Source organism: Gobius niger, assembly GCF_951799975.1.
Source record: "Gobius niger genome assembly, chromosome: 10".
Lineage (NCBI taxonomy): Eukaryota > Metazoa > Chordata > Actinopteri > Gobiiformes > Gobiidae > Gobius > Gobius niger.
In genome coordinates, this window is record NC_136861.1 from 29158369 (window position 1) to 29179865 (window position 21497).

General features: G+C 42.8%; 1 protein-coding gene across 3 annotated transcripts in view; it reads right to left on the reverse strand.

Annotated features, from left to right (window-relative positions):
• cacna1ha (calcium channel, voltage-dependent, T type, alpha 1H subunit a) overlaps nt 1–21497 on the reverse strand; it is a 182240-nt gene that overhangs the window by 21163 nt on the left and 139580 nt on the right. For all 3 annotated transcript variants that reach the window (XM_079564002.1, XM_079564001.1, XM_079564003.1), the window contains exons 13-26: nt 18923–19074; nt 17401–17586; nt 17114–17231; nt 13912–14067; nt 12868–12955; nt 12520–12767; nt 11927–12304; nt 8466–8569; nt 7334–7457; nt 7141–7209; nt 6884–7068; nt 5751–5877; nt 2482–2607; nt 2290–2379 (exon numbers count right to left, since the gene is read on the reverse strand). In XM_079564002.1, coding sequence (XP_079420128.1) covers nt 2290–2379; nt 2482–2607; nt 5751–5877; nt 6884–7068; nt 7141–7209; nt 7334–7457; nt 8466–8569; nt 11927–12304; nt 12520–12767; nt 12868–12955; nt 13912–14067; nt 17114–17231; nt 17401–17586; nt 18923–19074 — 2151 coding nt within the window. The remainder of the gene's footprint in view (nt 1–2289; nt 2380–2481; nt 2608–5750; nt 5878–6883; nt 7069–7140; nt 7210–7333; nt 7458–8465; nt 8570–11926; nt 12305–12519; nt 12768–12867; nt 12956–13911; nt 14068–17113; nt 17232–17400; nt 17587–18922; nt 19075–21497) is intronic.

A 21497-nucleotide genomic window follows, 5' to 3' on the forward strand; every position in this document is an offset into this window, starting at 1 on the left:
AGTTTCAATCCAATTGTGATCAATCTAGTCCTAAAAGTCACCGATTCCAGAGAGTATAACATGGTCAAAAATAGATATAGCCTACACTAGCTTGGGCTCTTTTCAGATTGCAAGTACATCCCACTGTTTTGGGCAATTCAAATTTAATGTAAAGTGGTTTCTCTCTGCCTCTCTCTCTCTCTCTTTACTCCCCACCTACAGCGAACTCAGTAAATTTGGGCTTTTATGGACGTAGTGAAGTGGAGAAATAAAGAAACCTGTGGCTGTCGCGCCTGATCCCGCCGCTGTTTGATCTAGAGTGGGTATTAACCTCGGGGTTAAGACAACTTCAGGCTCGGAGTATCAAACTAAACTCTCCCCTGAGTTTCCTCCCCCAAAATAGTGCGGAGAATGAAGAACTGCAGGCACAGCAGCTCCCTTAGTGTTCAAGGCGGTAGATTAGTGACTATTATCTTCATCATTATGTGTGGCGTCTCCATGGGGTCTTGTTATGTTGAACACCTGCCTACATTGTAGACCTCTAGACATGTTCTGAATATGCTTCCTGTATTAGCTTTATCGCTTATATTCTACCATTACCCAGGGTTAACTGTTTGCCAACCCCCAAAAAACTCGAAGAAGAGGAAAAAGTAGAGGAAGAAGAAAAAAGAAGAGAAGGAAGAAGAAGAAGTGGAGAAAGGTGAGGAGGAAGAAGAAAAAAGAAGAAGAAGAGGAAGAAGGAAGGAAGAGGGAGAAGAAGACAATGATGAAGGAGGAGGAGTAGAAGAAGTACCCGAGGACAAAGGAGAAGAAGAGGAAAAAGTAGAGGAAGAAGAAAAAAGAAGAAGAGAAGGAAGAAGAAGAAGAAGAGGATGAAGACGCAGATGAAGAAGCAGAGGAAGAAGGAAGGAGAAGGAGACGATGATGAAGACGGAGGAGTAGAAGAAGTACACGAGGACAAAGGAGAAGAAGAGGAAAAAGTAGAGGAAGAAGAAAAAAGAAGAAGAGAAGGAAGAAGAAGAAGAGGATGAAGACGCAGATGAAGAAGCAGAGGAAGAAGGAAGGAGAAGAAGACGATGATGAAGACGGAGGAGTAGAAGAAGTACACGAGGACAAAGGAGAAGAAGAGGAAAAAGTAGAGGAAGAAGAAAAAAGAGGAAGAGAAGGAAGAAGAAGAAGAGGATGAAGACGCAGATGAAGAAGCAGATGAAGAAGCAGAGGAAGAAGGAAGAAGACGATGATGAAGACGGAGGAGTAGAAGAGGTACACGAGGACAAAGGAGAAGAAGAGGAAAAAAGTAGAGGAAGAAGGGGCAGAAGAAGAGGGAGAAGGCGAAGAAAAAGAGGAAGAAGAGGAGAAGAAGACGACCAAGTGGAGCACGAAGAGGAAGAAGAGGAAGAAGGAGAAGAAAAAGATAATGAAGAAGAGGAAGAAGAAGAAGACGAAGTGGACGAAGCAAAAGAAGAAGTAGAAGAGGAGGAAGGAGAAAAAGAGGACCAAGAGGAGCACGAAGTGAAACAACGAGAGGAAGAAGAAAAGAAAGAAGAGGAAGAGAAAGAAGAAGAAAAAGGAGAAGAAGATGAAGATGAAGTGGAGGAGGAAAAAGGGAAAGATGGGGAAAAAGAAGAGGAATTAGAAGAAGAAGAAGAAGAAGAAGAAGAAGAAGAAGAAGAAGAAGAAGAAGAAGAAGAAGAAGAAGAAGACAAGTGCGGAAGGCTTCATCTAACATCTCTCTCTCCCCTATTTACAGGTATTTAGTAATAATCTATAATAAAATACCTTTATCACGGGCTATTCAAACAAACCAACTCTAAGCTCCCCCCTTGCTCCCCTTTGCTGTGCAGCTGTTTCAATAAAGAGAGCAACATTTTATCATGGTAAAAAGCCCCCCAAAAGTCGATTTTGTTTAAAGGGGCATTATCCAACTTTTACGCAACAAAAAAAAGTTGATGTTTTTTGCGTATTGGACCTTGTAGGGACCTAGCGGCAGCATGAGTGGTCAGCATGGCACATTTTAATTCCGATCACGGAGGTCTCTACAACGCTCCAGGACCAAATGTTTTGTAGGTTTTAGGGCGGTAGGATCCGTCAGCAGAGAAAACCTTCCAAACAATTGATCCTGGAGCGTCCTGGAGACCACTTTGATGGACATAAATTGCGCCACGCTGACCACTCACACCGCCGCTGGGTCACCACAAGGTCACATACGTACACATTTCAACTTTTTTTTTTCTCCACAAAAAAAGTCGCATAATGCAGCTTTAAAACCCCACCCCTTTAAAAATGTGTGAAGCATACTGCGGCTACTACCTGTTGGTCCACTCCCACTGCATCCAGTCCGTCGTACATGATATTGACCCAGCCGTCTTTGCACGACAGCACGAACAATGACATCAGAGCCTGAAAGAAAAACAAAACAAACAAAAAAAACACCAAACACATCATTTCAAGCCGTTTTTTCCCTCCCCCCACGTTATTTCTTTGTCCCGGCGCGTGCGTCACCTGAACGAGGTTATCGAAGTTGTATTTCCTGCGTATCCAGCGGTAGTTGGCCTCCAGACAGTCGGACTTGTTGGTGATGTTTTTGGTATCCAGGCCTTCACAGTGGTAGAATTTCCCTTTGAAGAGCTGCAAAAACACCAAAGTAACCGTGAAGCGCGAGCCCTGCCGTTTTTTAACACCGCTATCTCAGCGACAGCGGAGCCCGGCAGCTTTTTTTCCCTTTTTTTTTTTTTTTACACGCTACATCATTAACGCCGGAGAATAAAGAAGACTGGCTCTTTATTACACTGGCTCTTATCTGTGCTTCTTAGTAAAATACAGGCCGCGGGGTTTGTGTTGTGCTTTTCACACTTAACCTAATTGCCTCTCATTCAAAGCTCACGCTCACAGGGAACACACACCCTTATTGTCCACGCGTTGGTTCGTTTGAACAGCCCTCGAGGCCAGGCTTCCTCAGCAGTTCGTATAAAACATGTCTATAGGAGGGGCTCTGTTTCTTTCATCCATGTTTGAGTGACTTTGCATTTTTTTTCTTCCTTAAAGCATAACCGAGCACATTTCCTCCAGTTTCACTTGAAATCTGAAAGCTTCTCGACTGGAGCTTGCAGCCTACAGGCCAGTGCAACGCCTCATTTGAAAGCTGAGACCTACAAAACAGATCGAACATTTATCCTCGCGTTATTGCTGTTTGGGCTGAAACAACTGATCGATTAATCGACAGCTAATCGATTACTAAAATAGTTGTCAACTATTTCAGTAATCGATTAAAATAGAGCAAAAACCTACTTTGTTTTTAAAGTTAGGGCCTGCAGTGTTTTGTACATTGTAAATTTAATAAATATTTGTCTTTGTCTCGTTCAATCAGAAAGCAGAATTAGCACAAATAGCCTCCTACAAACGTTTACTTTAAGTTTACTCCATCAACATGTCCTCGAGCGGCGCCACTTTAGCTTATGTGATAAAAAAAATTGGAAAAAATACAATTTCCATGCACCTTTCACAGCCAAGCGATTAATTGATTAATCGTAAAAATAATCGGTTGATTAATTGATTACCAAAATAATCATCAGTTGCAGCCCTAATTGCTGTGTTGTCGTCACTCTTTTGAGTTTTTTTTTTACGTTTTTGTTTTTTTTCTTGCTTTTTCATATTTTTTATGGTGCTTTTTCGTCTCGTTGTTTTTGTCTTGTTTTTGCCGCTCTTTTGAGCTTCACGTCCCTCTCTTTTGTTGCTTTTTTTTTCTCTTTGTTGTAGCTTTTTCCCCTGCTTTTTTGACACGTTTTTGTCACTCTTTTCATGTTTTTTTTTGTGCTGTTTTCATCCTTATTTACGTCACATTTTTGTTGCCAGTTCTGTTGCTTTTTCATCACTTCTGTCGCCTTTAGATCCTCATTTACGTCTTGTTTTTGTTGCTATTTTTGTTGGCAGATATTGTCGCTATTTTGCCGCTTTTTCCAAGAAGCTTTTGGGGAAAATGTGCTTGGTTAATACGGGGGTTAAGAGGTTATGAAGCCATACTGCGCAACACAATTATTGAACTAAGGCGAGCCACTACGGGTGAAAAGGGGGGAAAAAATTAAACTTTTGCTGCAGATTATTAATATATAATATATGAGGAATGAGTTTTCTGTCAAATAATGTTTTCTTGTAAAAAAGATTAAGGGACTTTATGCGTGGCTATATTTCCAGCAACAGAATCTACATAATGGATGATGCCAGGTTTAAATGTTTATTTTGTTTTGTTACTTTGATAGTAACAAAGATTTTTTTTCTCAGTATGGATATTGGATAAGTTAGTTATTAGTGAGGAAATCTGTAACATTTCATATTTGAAATTGTTCTTGATTCAAAGCTCAATAAATCTGGCTCGGAATTAGACACAGGGTTTATACAAGCAGAAGCAAGTCAAATGTAATGCTTTTTAATGTAGTTTTTAATATCCAAATACTACATTTTAATGCCACAAATGCAAAAAAAAAAAAAAATCCCTTGAGATTTGCAAACATTTCATCAAACGGAGGAAAGGGAATTGGACAAAACATCCTTGCAAAAAATGTGATCAATGTCAGCCAAAACTGGAGCTGAATATGTTTAGACCATAATTTGGTTATTTTCGATGAACTCGTAGAGTAAAAACCTTTGGGCAATGTCATAATTTTCCAATACATTTAGATTTAAAGCCAGTTCGAATCCAATTTATTTGAATCCGTTTATTTTGGCACAATTCATTGAATGACTTTCACTGCTTTTAAATGCCCCACGGAAACCCTGAGATATAAGTCCCTCAGAAAAACCTTCAAAATGTTGTGAAGTAGAAGACTTACGAGTTTGGAGTACAGAAAAAGTAGACATGTTGCCAGAGTGTGAGGAAAACCCTTATTTTCAGATAACGCAACGTCTCGGTGGCCTTTTGTGCTACACGTGGATACCAAACCTGACAATATTTGTGACGATTGAAGATGCGTGGGAAAGACCATGTGCTATGAGAACTACGATGTTAAAGGAATAGGCCACAGTTTTTACATACCGAGATATGTTCTTACCTCACTTTAGTCGAGTTAATATATCCCCGTCTGGTCTTTGTCCGTGCGCTCTGCCAGGCAAACGGAGCACATGCGCAGCCTCTCCCACATGTCATATAGCTCCAAAAAAGCTCACGATAGAAGCTACCTAGCTCTTCCACGTGTTCCCTATTTAAATAAAGTTACGTGACGTGTTTTCATGCGAAGTATATTTACACAGAAATGTAGCATGTCGATTTTATAAGCAAATAAAAAGGGGAACTATATTGTGAGGCGTAATGATACGAGGAGCAAAACGTCCGCGCAGTAACTCCTGAAGACTTCCCCGCTCACTGCTCACTTCCGTCAATAACCTTTAGTCGACATGCTACATTTCTGTGTAAATATACTTCGCATGAAAACACTTCACGTAACTTTATTTAAATAGGGAACACGTGGAAGAGCTTGGTAGCTTCTATTGTGAGCTTTTTTGGAGCTATGTGACATGTGGGAGAGGCTGCGTATGTGCTCCGTTTGCCTGGCAGAGCGCACGGACAAAGACCAGACGGGTATATATTAACTCGACTAAAGTGAGGTAAGAACATATCTCGGTATGTAAAAACGGTGGCCTATTCCTTTAAGGGACTGACTCAAAATCTCAACATTGACCACTGCGTGAAAAATCCATGTTTTCGCCTTAAAACATTGGAATATTCCACATTGATATTCCAAGGTTGAGGTGTTGAAAAGAATAAAAAGTGGATATACCTGCACTCCCAGGATGCCGAAGATGATGAAGAAGGCGCAGCAGATGAGGACGATGTTGCCGATGGGTCTGAGGGAGGTGATGAGAGTCTCCACCACCAGCTTGAGGCCGGGTGCGCGGCTGATCACCCTGGGAAATATGAACACAACAGCTGTACTCAGGAGTGCTGAAGTACGTGCTTCTGTTTTTCACATATTAAGTAGCCATGTGCTCCGGGTGCATTTTCAAATGCATTCAACCGAACTGGGAAGGCCTTTATACAGCATCCATCCATCCATCCATCCATCCATCCATCCATCCATCCATCCATCCATCCATCCATCTTCTTCCACTTTTCCGTTTCCGTTTGCACCAGCCTCCTCCTGCAGGTGGTGGGTCCACAGAAGGACGGCCTCATGGTTCTACCCGGGCCTGTTGGTCTCTCATAAGGGGCTTCTGAACCGCTCTTTGTCGGACCCGTCACCTAGGACCTGTTTGCCATGGGAGACCCTACCAGGAGCACGAAGCCCCCGACAACAGAGCTCCCAGGATCATTCGGGTGCTCAAACCCCTCCACCACGTTAAGGTGGCGTTTCCAGGAGGGGCCTTTATACAGCAATAGGGCTTAAATAGCATGTGTCTGTCACAGTGAGTAAGTACGTGCTTTATTTGTCATTGTACAGGCATACAACAAAACAGTGTTCAGTTGTTAGTCCTGAGCCGCTGCGACTTAGCCGCGCTGCCACTGTGTGTCAACCTGACCAACGTGCAGTGAGAGTTATAATACTGCTTCATGTTTCTGTCCCAGCTAGTGCTCTTTATCTCTTATTTGCACATGCACAACTTGACTCAACATTGATCAAGCACGTATTCAGGAAGTGAAGGGAATCTCTACAATCACAGGGCTTTACACGCATGAAACAATAGCGGGCACAAAGTTTAACATCTTCCCTGTTAGCGCAAATGAACTATGGAGACGTTTGACACAACAATATGAAAAGGATAGCATTATTTACAAACAATTGCAATGGCGAACAACACTATGGCAACTTCCTGAACCAAATCATTACCAAACTATGAACTCAACCCCCCCCCCCTCTAAGAAAATAACCAAAACATGAACAGTTTGACAGTTTAACAATTATAATGGACGTACCTGAGCGGGCGCAGTGTCCTCAGCAGACGCAGAACCCTCAGAATGCCCAGGATCTTGTTCCCGCTGGTGTAGGCCAGAGTCACCAGGATGTCCACCAGAGACACAAACACCAGCAGGCCGTCCAGGACGTTCCAGCTGGACTGAAGGTAATTCTGCTCGCCGAAGCAGAAGCCGAGCGCTACGACCTGCTCACGCAACAACGCACTTGTTTACGCTGCTCTGGAGTTAGAATCTTACTCTATTGCAAATATGCTCACCTTAATGGTCATCTCTGCTAAGAAGATCACAGTGAATACATAATTGGACACGCTCAGGAACACTCGCTCCTAAGAACACAAGACAGGAACTCAGCATTGCTCTTGCTGTTTTTGTATGGTGATTCTTTTTCTTGTAGCTTTATGGCTGGCGGCACTCAAGATTAGGGTTAAAGATACATATGAAAAAGCTAACCGTGCTTTGAGTCTGAATGCCGGGTCTTTCCAAGGCAATGGTGATGCAGTTGAGGAAGATGAAAACCAGAACAATGTGGTCGAACAGTTTGTGGGAGATCGTAGCCTTGCACCACCGGCGGAATCTAGAAAAAAAACAGTAGTACTTGATCAATGTAACAAGCTAGTGCTAGCAAAGTGATCATAAAACAAACAATACCATAAGTAGTCAGAACTGTGTAGTTTTAAGGGCATAAGGGCAAACATACAAAATGGATGAGGGGTATGGCAGTATATAGATTTTGTGATATATTGCGATATTTTGCGGGATAGAAACAATACCGATTTATTCTGATATCGATACTTTCGATAACGTTTTGCATATTAATGCGGTAGTAGCGCTTTCCTTTCACAGTCAATAGAGGCCAATAATGATTAAGAATACATTCAGAGCAGGAGAGGGCAGCACTACGATTCATTTTGAAACAGGACAGTGGCTTCTTCTTTATTTAAATGTGATCAATGAAGTGATGCCACTGACATCTCTTAACCGAGCACATTTTCTCCAGTTTTACCCAAATCTAAAAGCTTCTTGACTGGAGCTTACAGCCTAGAGGCCAGAGCAACGGGCTCATTTGAAAGCTACGACCGAAACAACTGACAAGTGTTGTCGTCACTTTTTTGTCGTATTTTTGTTGCTTGTTCATTAACGGTTTTGCTGCGTTTTTGTTGCTTTTTTGTAACTGTTTTATTGCTTTTATGACACTTTTTCATTACTTTTTGTCACCTGTTTTGTCACTCTTTGATGCTTTTTTTTCAAGCTTTAAGATTTGGGTAAAGTTCAACTGGAGAAAATGTGTGGGTCTTAAGAGGTTAATAAACCCATTATGAGGGTGTAAGTCAGGGATTTATTTAAGAAAAAAAGGGTTCAATGCCCATGAAAACAAATGTAAATGCTGATTAAAATTTTGTATGTAAAAAAATAAATGGTTGAAAATCGAATGTTTCTTTAAAAATCATGATGTATCGTACGTTACTTTTGTGCCATATATCGATCATCACAATATCAGCGTATCGTGAGATTATTGTTATCGTGAGCCAAGTGTCGTGTGGGACCCAAAGGTTCCCACCCCCTAAAATGGACATGAACTGACCTGTTCTCCGGCGAAAACATGTAGAGTGTCCAGTCTTCATGCTCTTTGCACCAGCGAGGCTTCAGGTTCTGAAGTTCCCTCTTGACAAAGAAGCAAAAGCTGCTCTGCAGAGGAAACAGCCACAAAAGCTAAAGTTATAAATATGCAGATTGGCATCAGGACTGCGTTATTGCTATCACATTTATCACCTGTGACATTGTTTTTACCCGAGTCATCCCCTGAGACAGGAACAAGAAGCAATTTGTTCGCTGAAATTTGTTTACAACGAATCCCCCCCTTTGTGTCCGGGAAAAATAATTTGTTTTGCGCGTCGCTTAAAAAATCATTTGCGAACACGCCGTCACATGCTTCACACCGATATGAGCGGCTCCAACAACAGCGTGTTTGTCAGATAAGTTTCATTAGAAAACTCAGCGTTGCACGGCATTACGAATCTGCCGTCTGCTGAAGGGGACGGCACCTCCGACTGTGACCCAGACAGCAAGAGCCAGTTCATGTTAATCATCGTAAACAGGAATCATTTCAATGACGGTTGTTTGGAATAGATTCACGCAGATCAGCACAGCGCTTTGAGAAGAGCTTGAAGCCAGCCTTTGGGTATGATCATGAGGATGGGTGGAAAGAGTCATGAGTACTTCAGAGGAGCGTTATACGGTATGACTGGTAAGGACTGTATTGCTTTAAGGGAAGAGGGCTAACCACTCAGACCGCACACTGAAGAGTTACTAGGCAAAGGGTATGAGAGGAGAAGAGCCAAAACTTCAGAAACTTTCTCTGTTTCTCTGTCAATACATCTGCCAGACCTGTGTGAGGCGCTGTGGTGCTACCAAAACCGAATAGAACAAGACTGTAGATAGCGCATACACAAGTAAACTTTCTGAATGATAAACAAAAACTTCGCTAGTAAACTTCTCAATGGATGTACGATCTACAGAAAAGACCAGGAGGTGTATTTATCCTTCAGATCTCACGGGACTATAGCAAAAAAAATGCCAGTGACCAGACTTTTACTGTCAGTCCAAAAACACGATGGAGGCGAACACTACGTGTTTGTTCAGTCAAGGTTATTAAGGTCATAGATTATGGATAACAGACACAACGCTGGCACTGTGGTCATTGTTTTTGGAAAGGTTGCGGAGACGCCGTAATGACGGAGTCAGAGATGGAGATGGAGACAGACCCCCAAAACGGTTTCATGTGGATGATACACTGGATTGATAAAATACTGAGTATTGAGTCCTGAGCTTGACTTCACATGGACGGGGCCTTCACAGTATCAACAAAGCGTCTTGCCCCTCTTGTGAAGGCAATTGCTGAAAGCCACTATAAACTATTCCATGATTTATTTTTCCATCATCGGTCTCAGTGTGAACCCTGCAAATCCTCTCACCTGGCTTTTCCCCCTCACCAAGTTATGCAAAGTAAACATTTTGATACTGAAAAATACAACTTTCATACTAGCCTGTGTGTTGTTGTTGTTTTTTGGCATTTCAAACATAATAGCTCCATTTAGAACTACATGTATAGTAATGCTACATGGTTTTATATCCCACATCCCTTGAACACATCATAGCCTCCCCTTTAACCAGAGATACTGAAGATATTGGATTATTAAACAAACGGGGCATATTTCATGAGGATTTTAACTGCACCAAAACAGGTCAGTCAGATGTTTTATCAGTTCTCTTCTTTCATGATGTTAAATCCTGGCAGTGTCAGCGTCCAACATTTGCTGCCGTCATGTTGCGTGTTGGGGGTGTGCAGCGAGGCGAGGAAGGTGCGGCGCTCGTCTCTGCTTCCGCGGAGCAACGCTAGCAGCTCGTGATGCAACGTGGAAAAGCAACAGCTCCAGGGCCGGCAAATGGTGTCGCTTATAGTTGCTTTAAATAGGACAGTGTTTAATCGAAGCTCAGCAGCTTTGGCCACTCTGAGCTCAATACAAGTGCGGTCAAACTCATTACAGCCCCTACTAAAACAAACAGCATTAAGCTGAGGTGCACAGAATCCAAACTTTTCCACATTTCCAATTAAACACAGCCCCAAGTGAAGCTCTGACGCTGGCTGCTTCTCTGGCCTGGTGCCGAGTCAGTGCCTCTGTCCGTATGTGTGTGTAAACTGGATCATGGGTGGGGGGTGTTGCTCAGCCAGTTCATCCTTGGAAAGCTATAATCCTTGACACAGACACATAGGCGGGAGCGCATGTACAGCGCAAAGTAATACAACTCCTCTGCACTGGCTCGCCGTGTGAAGCCGAGTCTACTTTGACAAGGCGACCCCCTCACCCAAACACACAGCTATCACCAGAGGGGCGTCGCTAAGCCTCCAGACTGCCCAGGGAAAGACGCCGCCGCCTATTGTTTCAGCGGATTTCATGCTTTTACAAACTCAATTTAGAGGCGATAAAGCCATCATTACCGCCGCAGAGGTCACACTAAACCACCAGGGGCAGTGCGCCACGCTACGGCTTTTGCTTCACGCAATAACTGTACAGGCGGCAGCGGCTAAAGGAGAGAATTACTCCCAAGTCAATGACACAACGGTCCCTTCTGGCTGTAATGGGGAGACAAAAGACGCGCAATCACATCCTGAAGTTACATGGAGACAAAGGGCAAATAAGACAAAAGAGGATTGGGAAAGTAAACGGAGAGAAAAAAAAAAGTCTAAACAACAGAGGGAGAGAGGGCAGATTAAGTGATTAAGAAATTACATAAGAGCGCGAAAAGCACAAGGCAGCTGCTCAGCAAATGTGTCAGTCGACCTACAGGGAGAGGGCCGTTAGTCACAGCGCTGTAGCAGCCTCCTCTCTTCTCAGCTGTAAATTAAACGGCCAACAAGATGGAAGGGACCAGTCGCGGCCTTATGAAATGGGCATTTGTCCGACCTCTCTCTTTCTTGATCCTTTTTAATAGTATTCGATAACAAAACGTTCAACAACACTGACAATATTTTATACCGTGGTAAAGTAGACAACAATACCGGCCCAAGAATCGAGCCTTGCGGGATGCATTTTGCACCTTATGCATCTGGTCAAACGTGACACATTTAATCCAAGTCTTTTCAGCGTGGCAGTTCAAAAGGTAAACATAAAAAAATATATATATACTGAAATACTCTTCAGTGTAGTAAAAAGCAATTTTCAAAAACAGGCAAAAAATATTGTAAAGGAGGCTTAATAGTTTGATTTTTAAATATAAATGACCATCTGGTCGTTTATATGTGGTCCAATTCTAAAAAGACTCTGAAATGTAAGTAAAATGTTTAATCGGCATTCAGGATTTCAGGACGATTAGCATGAGCTACAAGAGCTAGCAGCAACAGAGCATCAAGCTAGGAGGACGCTATCCAGTCAGAATTACAACATCTTCTTTGTTGATGTTGTAGTAATAAAAAATAACAAATTAAAGATCAAACATGACAATTGGCTGTTGATGCGATATACTGGCACTTCACTTCCTACTTACATCATCATCAATCTCGTCTTCATTGGCGTCATCTTTGAGCTCCGTGTTTTCGTTGGGCGGTTCGTAGATGGTGCTCCTCCCGTTGCAGTCCCCGTATTCGGTGACTATGGTGGGGCACAGGGTGGAGGCCTGCAGGATCTCCAGAGAAGCGGGCCGTAGTCTGTTGTTCGCCGCGGCGTCCTCTCCCTCTTCTCCGTTCTCTTCTTCGTCGCCCCCTCCCTCACCGGACAGAAGGCTCTCCCTCTCTCCGCTGGTGTCCCGTCTTTTGAGGCTGGGGGCTCTGCCCAAACTGTTCCAACTCGAGCGCCGGCTTCCCCAGGAGCTGCCCATGCCGCGCGGGAGAGCAGGGGAGCGCCGACCGGGGCTAGAGATGCTCTGCTGTAAACGAAATAGAAGCATGTGAGCAGCGCGTTTCATAACGAAGGTTTTTATTCTTATTTTAGGGGCCACATACTGACGAATCGTTTAACAATTTTGCTACATCTATTCAGGTTTTGATGGAATATTTTTTTTTTTATGAGAGAGCACAAAACATGAATAAAACCCTCAAAACAGGTCTTTAAAATTCTTAAAAATGCCAACAACAAACTCACCAAAGATCGTTGGTCATATGCCACTGGGTCGACAGACGCGCCTCTGGACTCCGTGTTCACGCTTCCCGATTCGGACAGGGAAATGGCCTCCTTGAACAGCAGCTCGTCCCCCAGAATCGAGTCGGGCCCCAGGGAGCTTTTGGGCGTGGGCATGGGCGTGGCCGCGGTGTGCATGATGATGGGTGGGGCTATTGTGCTGCACTCCACGTGACCGTTGGCCGTCATCATGAGGGAGTACATCTTCAGCTCTGCGCAGAGAAATGAGGAGCAATATTTCAACCTGACTAAAAGCTCAAGATGTATCAGTTTATTTCTTAGAATAGATGAAACAAACAAACAAACATTTACCCGTGTCCCTGAGCTGCTCCACCTTCTCATCCTCTGTGAAGTTGTCCGATTTATCATCATCATCTGATTCCGACCGATTAGCGTCCCCCTTTGAAGCACAATGTCACAAATGTTGGCGCATATTCGGAGTTCCGTTCTTGTTAATGCTTTGTCACGGCGAAAAGCTGGAGTGTTTCTGTGTTATGTTCTTTGTAATAATATCTTCACTCCTAATACGGCGGCCCCTCACACAAAGTGACAGTTTGGTAATGAAGCCTCAGACCTCCGCGCTCAGCTGGGAGCTAATTAAAAGTAAAAGAAGGTCCTTTCTCAGGAACGCTGGTGAAGAAAGACGTTCAGAAATCATTTGTACTTGGCTCGCCTGAATGACATCTCTGCTTAGGATTAAGATTGAAAAGCTAAATCTTAATCAGTTCTAGGACAGCATTGTAAATTTGAACAAAATGTCAGCCAAAATGTCAGTCAAGCCTTTTATATATTTACACAGCTGGTTCTATTGATGGGTAAGTGATGAAACACTACCATTGCAACTGACAACTCGTCTCATTTCAGACCTTTGCTTATAATGACAACAATACACTGCCTGTTTTGCCCCCTAAAGAAGAAACAACCTGCATCTGGGTATGTTCAGCAACAGTATGTGCCCAGAGCATGAGGTCAGCGGAAGTTCTCCTAAATGGATTTGTTCCTTGTACAGTATGCTGATTGCATAGGCCTATTCCAAGTTGACAATTCCAGGATTCATCTGGCTAAAGCCGTGAGAGTGGTTTGGGAGCATGAGAAATCACTTTCACACAAGGTCCAGACCTTAACCCCATTGAGAATCTTTGGAAATTAGTTTCATCATCAAGGGACAAGGCAATCCAGCAAAAGAACCTGCAGTGTATACGAGAGCATTTTGCACAAGAAGACCTGAACATAAGGATGGATTTTTCATGCTGGCAATGCAGTAGAACAAACTGCTTCGACTGGACTGGAAGGTTAACAACATTGCACATTCTCAGTGTTACAAATGCGAATGAACAGCACAGCAGTCGATCTCACCTCCGCCTGGAATCCCTCCACGAGAATGGCCACCAGTAAGTTGAAGAGCACGTAATTGCCAAACGTCATGAGAGCCACGAAATAGAGGGCGGCCCACGGGGAGGTGGAGGCCATGCCGTTGTATAGAACCACATTCCAGTCCTCTTGGGTCAGGATCTGCAGATGGAATAAAGCACACAAATCAATGCAGTTAGTATAAATTCACCAGGGAGGATCGCACTTGTTCATGACCATCGTGGCAGGGTGATGACATGGCTGCAATACTACCCCCTAGAGCAGACCTGGGCCCGCGGGCCGAGATGATTCACTAGAGGGCAGCTTAAATAAAAATAAAAGGAAAGAATTCCACACGTGTCCAGCAGAGGGCACTGACATAATTAGAGATCAGGCTATAAACAACACATTGTAGCCATGTGGTAAATGGACAGTCTGCCCCTGGGCGGCTGTGGCTAAAATAGCAGTTTACCACCACCAAGTGCGGAGTCAATGAATAGTGACTTCAGTGAAGCAGAAACTTTTGAGGCTACAGTCCTGTCAGGCTCATTATTATTCCTTTATTGAAAAAAGTTTCCTCAATAGTGTTTTCCCAATTAAAACATTTTTATTTTATTTTGGAGCTTTTGTTTATGGACCTTTGTTTACTTAACTATTACAGTTAATGTCTAACTCTTGATGGATAGTTCTTCACATACTACATACATTCATTATTCATTGTTAAGCAGTTATTAAGTGTTGACTAATGAATTGTTCATGATAAATTAAGTGTTATTTCAAAAAGGTTAAATAAGGTGTAGTTATTATATAGTGTTACCGTCTGTTATTAATTAAAATTTTTGAAAAGTGTCACGGCCCACCAGGAATTGTCCCAATTATGCAGCACGCCATCGGTTAATGGCACAGAAAGTCTGTCTGCCCTTTTCAGATACATGCACTCTCACGACTCCATGTTAATAATGTAAATGGCAGAGAGTGACGAAGATCTTGTCTTTGTCTTTATTATGCTTTTGATATGAATCCAGCAAGAATGCTGAGAGATCCAGATCATAGTTATAGATCAATCAGTACAGCTGGAAATATCTCGACTTAGACGGCCGACGCTTCAAGATGTAAATCTCTTCCCAAAAGTCATCGACTGGCTTCCCAACACAATGGTAAAATGGACAGTGGCATAGGTGTTAATGAATGAAGATACTATATGCACAGCCTTATTGACTGATAGGTCTCTGATTTTCTTTGGTGTCAAAGTATAAGAAAAGAGACTGAAAGGGTCTAAGAGGCTACAATGAGAGGTTGTTGCGTCACACTTGATACACTGACAAATAATAGATTAGCATTGGCTATGAAATCATCAAGTAAGCGACTTGTATTTGCCCAACACAGCAACACTTCTCGTGCGCCGTATTACTGTGAGGCAGCATGTAAAGTGTGCACGTGTGTGAGTTTTCCTCGGCGTAAATCAATGTGAGAAATGCAGGCTTTTAAAATGCGGACTATGTTCATGATGCAGCGTGAGAGCCCGCTCCATCTCTGCCGACTTAATCAAACCCCTACAGACTGCGCAGTGTGTGTGACATAGTTGCTTCTCGGAGCACTGCCGTAAGTATACAGTTGGTGCAACTTCTTCGCCACATTTCGGGGGATGAAATGCAACTTCAGCATCTCTGCTATGCCCGGCGGTGTGTGAAGAGCCCCCGCCGCCGTGCGCTTTGTCACATTTGTGCTGAGGCAACCACAAGAGAAAAGGAGGACAATATAGAGTATATAGAGCGATTTGACCACTTGTGAGCATTGGCAGAGCAGAGAATGTAGCAGGGGATTGGTGAGCGGAGGCAGCATTTGGTTGCAAAGTGGAGTTTGACAAAGGCATAGACCGGCGGAAAAATGACAAATGTACTTGTGATGATTTAGGAGAAAGAGGCAGAAAGAGCAGTTGTTTTCAGCCGGTGTAGCTTCAGGACCGATTTGTTTTTATCATGACAAACATCAATATCAAATGTCAACAGTACATCCATTTTGTGAGATATTGCAGCACGATACAATACTTCTTTAACGGTTGTCTATATTTTTGATGACATCATGCATTTTCATGAGGCAGGAGTTAATAAAGGGCCAATAATGATCACGAAGCCAGTCAGAACAATAGAGGGCAGCACTGCAATTTTAAGCACTTGGACCAAACACTATCACACTAAGACATTAACTTATTCCTTTTGGAAACAGGACTGTGTTTCTTTTGTATATTTAACTAATTGACTAGCAGCCATTTTCAAATCAGAGAGCTCCCCACTGCCAGAGGTTTTTCAGGATTTTGACTGTTTTTTCAAGACCCACAGAAAATTTAGGTCTAGGTCTATGTCAACACGAAACCCAGCAAAAGAAAGATTAGACTCTCTTCTTTCATCAAAAAATGTTTGGTTTGTTTGAACCTCTTTCCATTCTTTAGTAATCGTCCGTAGAAAATAGGTGAAATCACCCAAAATGCTGGTTTCTGACCAAAAAGCTGAGAAAACAAGCATTTTGTAATCAAGCAAAACAGTGACTGTGATCGCATCCAAAGTGCAATGCTGCCACCTAGTGACTCAATAAAAGAACTACAACTAAGATTTCAACACCAGACGTCAAGGCTTTGCTGCAGCCCTTCCCATTGAAAAACCTAATTGACGTCTATAGATGTCATTGGCAGTCAACGTTCAGATATCAATTGACATCTATAGACGTCATTGGCAGTCAATGAGTTAAATGTAAATGCAGTGATCTGCCACTGACAGATCAATAAGCCTATTCAATGATAAGTCAGGGATTATGTAGTCACCTGTTTATTGAAGAAAAAGGCATATGTTTCTTTAAAAATTGTGATGGTTATTTTGTGCAGCATATCGATTATCGTAGTATCGGCAAATCGTGAGGTTATTGTAATTATGAGCTATGTCATGTGTATCCAGAGGTTCCCATGTACTTTGATAAGTGCCTTTGGTGATTTGTGTCAGTAGATTCCCAAGATTCCCATCTAAACCAAACAGAAAATCTGTATTCTTCCCCACATTCATCTGCACACATGGCTGGCTGCTCAGTGCTCATACATTTATGGATAGATTAAAGGCAGATGAGGAATTAATATTTCATTCAAAATAACATTTGCACTCAGTTTGGTTCAAAGATAGCAGCAGCACAGACTTCAACAGCATCTCCCCCCACAGCTCACCTGGAACACGGTGACAATGGCCCAGAGCAAAGAATCAAAGTTCTTGCGGTCAGGTATCGTGTCCCCATTTTCTGTCCGCAGGCTGAATTTGCATCCAAACAGATGCATCCCCAGAATACTGAGAAGAAAAAAAAGTACCATGCAGTCATTCGATTCAGCTTATTTCAAGTGCAAGCTAACTCTGGTTGTGTTCTCTGGGGCCATTCCATCTTAGATTATGGCATCATCAAATTCCAGAATGTGAACGCAACCTTTCTGGACAGTGTGTGTGGGTTTGTCATAGGCACCTGAAAGTGAAGATGAAGAGCATGAGCAGCATGCAGAAGGTGGCCACATTGTCCATGGTCTTCATGAGCACCACCAGCTGCCTCCTCAGAGCGGGCAGGAACCGCACCAGCTTCAACACGCGCAGCAGCCGGAAGGTCCTGAGCACAGACAGCCCGCCGTCGGACTGCCCGATGATCTCCCACACACTGAGGGAACAGAACAGAGTCTTAGTTTTACGTCAAGTTTTGTTAGCAATGTCTTTGGCTAACTTCTGTTCATAAAAAATAAAAAGGGGAAGCAGAGTTCGATCCTAACGTGTGCGGACAGTTAGCAAGTAGGTTTGTACGGGACACTTTTCAGCGTTTGTTTGCCAGCTCAATGTCTTTTTCCTATAGCTGTGAGCATTTAGGCATCAAACATTCCACATTGTGTAAGATCCAAATGTTTTCAGCTGCTGTATGGGGATAGAACGCTCAATATAAACAGGTCTGGGAAGCTGTTGGCTAACAGAACTACGCATTTGTAGGCTCAGCTAGCTAACAGTGTGTATGTACAGTGTTAACATACATTGAAGGTAAAATAAGATAAACACAAACAATTTCAAATGTTTAAATTTCAAAATCTTGATTTTAACATGTATTTGGCGTCAAATTAGCATTAGCCTTTAGCTTTAATGATAAAACATCTACATTTCTAAACACACAAGTCTCCTCCAGTGACGTATTTACATTCCGTGTAGTTTTAATAAGTAAATACCCAACAGATGCACGTTTTCGGTGTACTGTTTAAATATTTACTTATTTAAACGAGATACAGCTAACTCCCCATAAGAATATACTAGGACGGTTAAGAGTTGCTACCCAGGGAAGTTAGCATCATGAGCTTATTGCTCCTGGATTTGTGACTTCTGTTTGAAAAATCAGGATTCAGTTTTGGTTATTAAGACACTTGGGTGCATTCACATGATGGAATACATAAACCATTACATTACAGGGATCATCAGAACATGTTCGTTCGCGGAGGCGAAAGTACAAGGATTGCGAGTTCTAGCATGTTGGAAGACATTGTAGGCTATAGCGCCTTTTTATGCCATATCTGTCATTCTGCCGTGTGAATTGCTCACAAAAGAATAGTTATATTTTCAAAAGGTGGCCTTAATCGGATAGAAAGTTTGCCTAAAGACAGAAAAGAGTAGCACATCTCGGGCTGTTGACACACAATGCCCCCTGCCATCTATCAGCAGAGTGTCAGCCTCTGCGATAGTATACACTGATGCTAAGCCGGTGAACCTCGACACCTGGAAACTAATAACTGTCAAGCTGCAGGAAAAGGATGGAATATGAATGACTCCAGCCGTGCTTAGCTGTGTCAGTGTATAGGCAGGTATTACATCAGGTGTCAAGATACTTAAAAAAGACCTGATGGCATTTCTAGCAGTATTTCCATCTTTCTCACACTTTGCCCTCGGAGCATCTGGCGTCAGTATTGTATTTATTTAGGTAATATAAACTCCTCTACAAAGCAGTGACTTATCATGGCTACCTGATGATGACAATGATGCTGTCGAAGATGTTGTAGGGATTCCGGATGTATCCAAACAAGCCGAAGGCCAGAATCATGAAACCCATCTCCAGGACGAACATGGAGGTGAAGACTATGTTACTGATTTCCAGGATGTCCGTCAGCTCCTCGGGCTGTGAGGGGGAAAACAAGAGACAGCACATTAGCTAGTATATTTCATTATGCCCCCAAAGAAATCTACCCTTTTATCAAACAACACAAATAAAAAATGATCCACGAGATGAGAAAGAGTCCAGAAAGAGTGCAACCTTGGAGAAACGGGTAACTTTCAGAAAACCAAGTGCAAGAGAGGTCTAATAAAAAACAGAAAAAAAGCTTTGAAGAAAGAAACTACAGAGTACAGATGACGGCTTAAGAACTGTTGTCTACATTGGGAAACTGTTCATGTCTGAGAGCCCTTCTACTTATGACTAAGGAGAGGATATGCCTGTGGTAAGTATTCATCAGAGGTTTACATCAATGAACTTAATTTCTCACATAGCCTTTGATTCTTTCATTAAAAACTCTGAGTACACCTTATCGTACGGCTAATCATATAGGAAGTAACCAACTAACACTCTTATTAGTAAATACAGGAAGTGCAATCGTTCAAGTTACCAGTTTGCTTATTGTTAAACTCTGAAAATAATTCATTATCATAATTCAATTCATTAAAACATTGGCAACATACAGTAGGAAGATGCAAAGTGATTCGCTCATGACCATAGACTATATACATGCGTTTCCAATGACATCACACATAGTTCCGGCGGCCATTTTGAATACCGTAGTAGAATTGTGCAGTACTGCAACAAGTAGCAATATCTCTACTCAGGATGAAAATGAAAGACAACTGATTGACAGTGGCATTTTTATGTTCTCGTAATCATTGCTCAAGTAGATAACAGTTAAAACATGGCCCCAAGAGCGCACATTTATGTGAATAAACCAGTTGATCGGTTAGCATGCTACCGGTTAGCATTTAGCTTCAACCATTGACAGTTCAACACGGTAAACACATCTATGAACACTGAGGAAACACGACAGTGAAAGCTCAGCCATGACCTTTGTCACATGTTGCATCCAAGTCTAGGTCAGAGCTGAGCTGTTGAAGCTAAATGCTAACCGGTAGCATGCTTACGTGAGCAGCTTATACCCCGACCCACTGGTTTCTTCACATAAACGTGCATCTCTGGGGCCGTGTTTTTACTGTTATCTTCTTGAGCAATGATTACGAGTACATAAAAATGTCACTGTCAAACAATTGTCTTTCATTTTCATCCTGAGTAGAGATATTGTTACATGTTGTCGTACTGCATAATTCTACTTCGGTATTCAAAATGGCCACCATAACAACAAAAGTCACATGACTGAAAAGCATGTATATCAAGTATGGACCAATTCTACCCCCCTTGTCATTCTGACCGCCACATGTTTGTCTGGCATCATCCTTCTTTTTTCCTTTCGCTGATTTTATTTCCAGAGCTGGCTCCAAAGACCCTGCCAGATTACCAGCATGACCGAGCTTCAGCTAGCCCACGCTGAACGCTATGGGGGGAAATGCCACCCTCACTTAGTCCATTCTGAATTTACAGTCTATGCTCATGACTGACTGCATGGCAAATGTTATGGAAATTCTGCTTCTCTTCTGCCCCCCCAAAAAAGCCAAATGGATGTCACCAGGAAAAACTAGATCGATTTCTTTTTTGCGAAAATCTCAACAAAATTGTTCTAGTGAAATGTAAAGTCTAAACTATCATGTTCATTTCAGTTTTTACTGTCGTCTTAGCTTGTTGTCGTCGTTAAACAACTAGGCTTCCCTTGCACGTCTACTTCGGCAAGAAAAAAACCCTTTTGGGCGACGTCTCCAGTCACTACTGCTGCAGATGTCGACCAAATATACATCAACTAAACTAAACAAAAGGCTCATATCCTCCCTGTTTTATCCAGCGGTAAAAACCCCTTTGCTCTCTGTGCCCGGGGCATAGACTTCATCAATCAAAGCGCGGAGCGGCAAGTCAGGCTCGATCAATCACGTGAGCTCCAACAGCGACCATCTATCAGCGCCGATCTACTCCACTTACCTCAGCGCGCCGCGGCCAGTGACCCGGCTAACGTTTAACTGTGGCCCTCTCGTAAAGCACGCAGGCCTTTATTGAGAAATGCTGCAGTTTTTTTTGTTTCGTTTTTTTGGTGCGTGTGTGTGGGTGTGCAAGCTTGCAAATGCATCACGGGGTTTCTATTTAGATAAACTCCGAATAGGAAAGAGCATCAGCGCAATAGAGAATGTGCTGAAGAAGGGGCTGAAGAAGGGGCTGAAGAAGGGGCTGAAAGCGACGGCTCGGAGCTGATGCGTTTACTCATACCCTAATCGTATTGTAGGGCGCTACGGAAGGCAGAAATCTCTTTACACAGCGCTGTGAGGGAAAACTTTTATTGGTAAGCTCTCACTTTGACGCACCGACCGGCCGCTCTCATTAAGTATAAGTTGCGTTAGTTCTCGGGCAGGGGGTCATCAAGAAAGTTTTAGGACGCTCCACAAAATTTAGGCTAATGA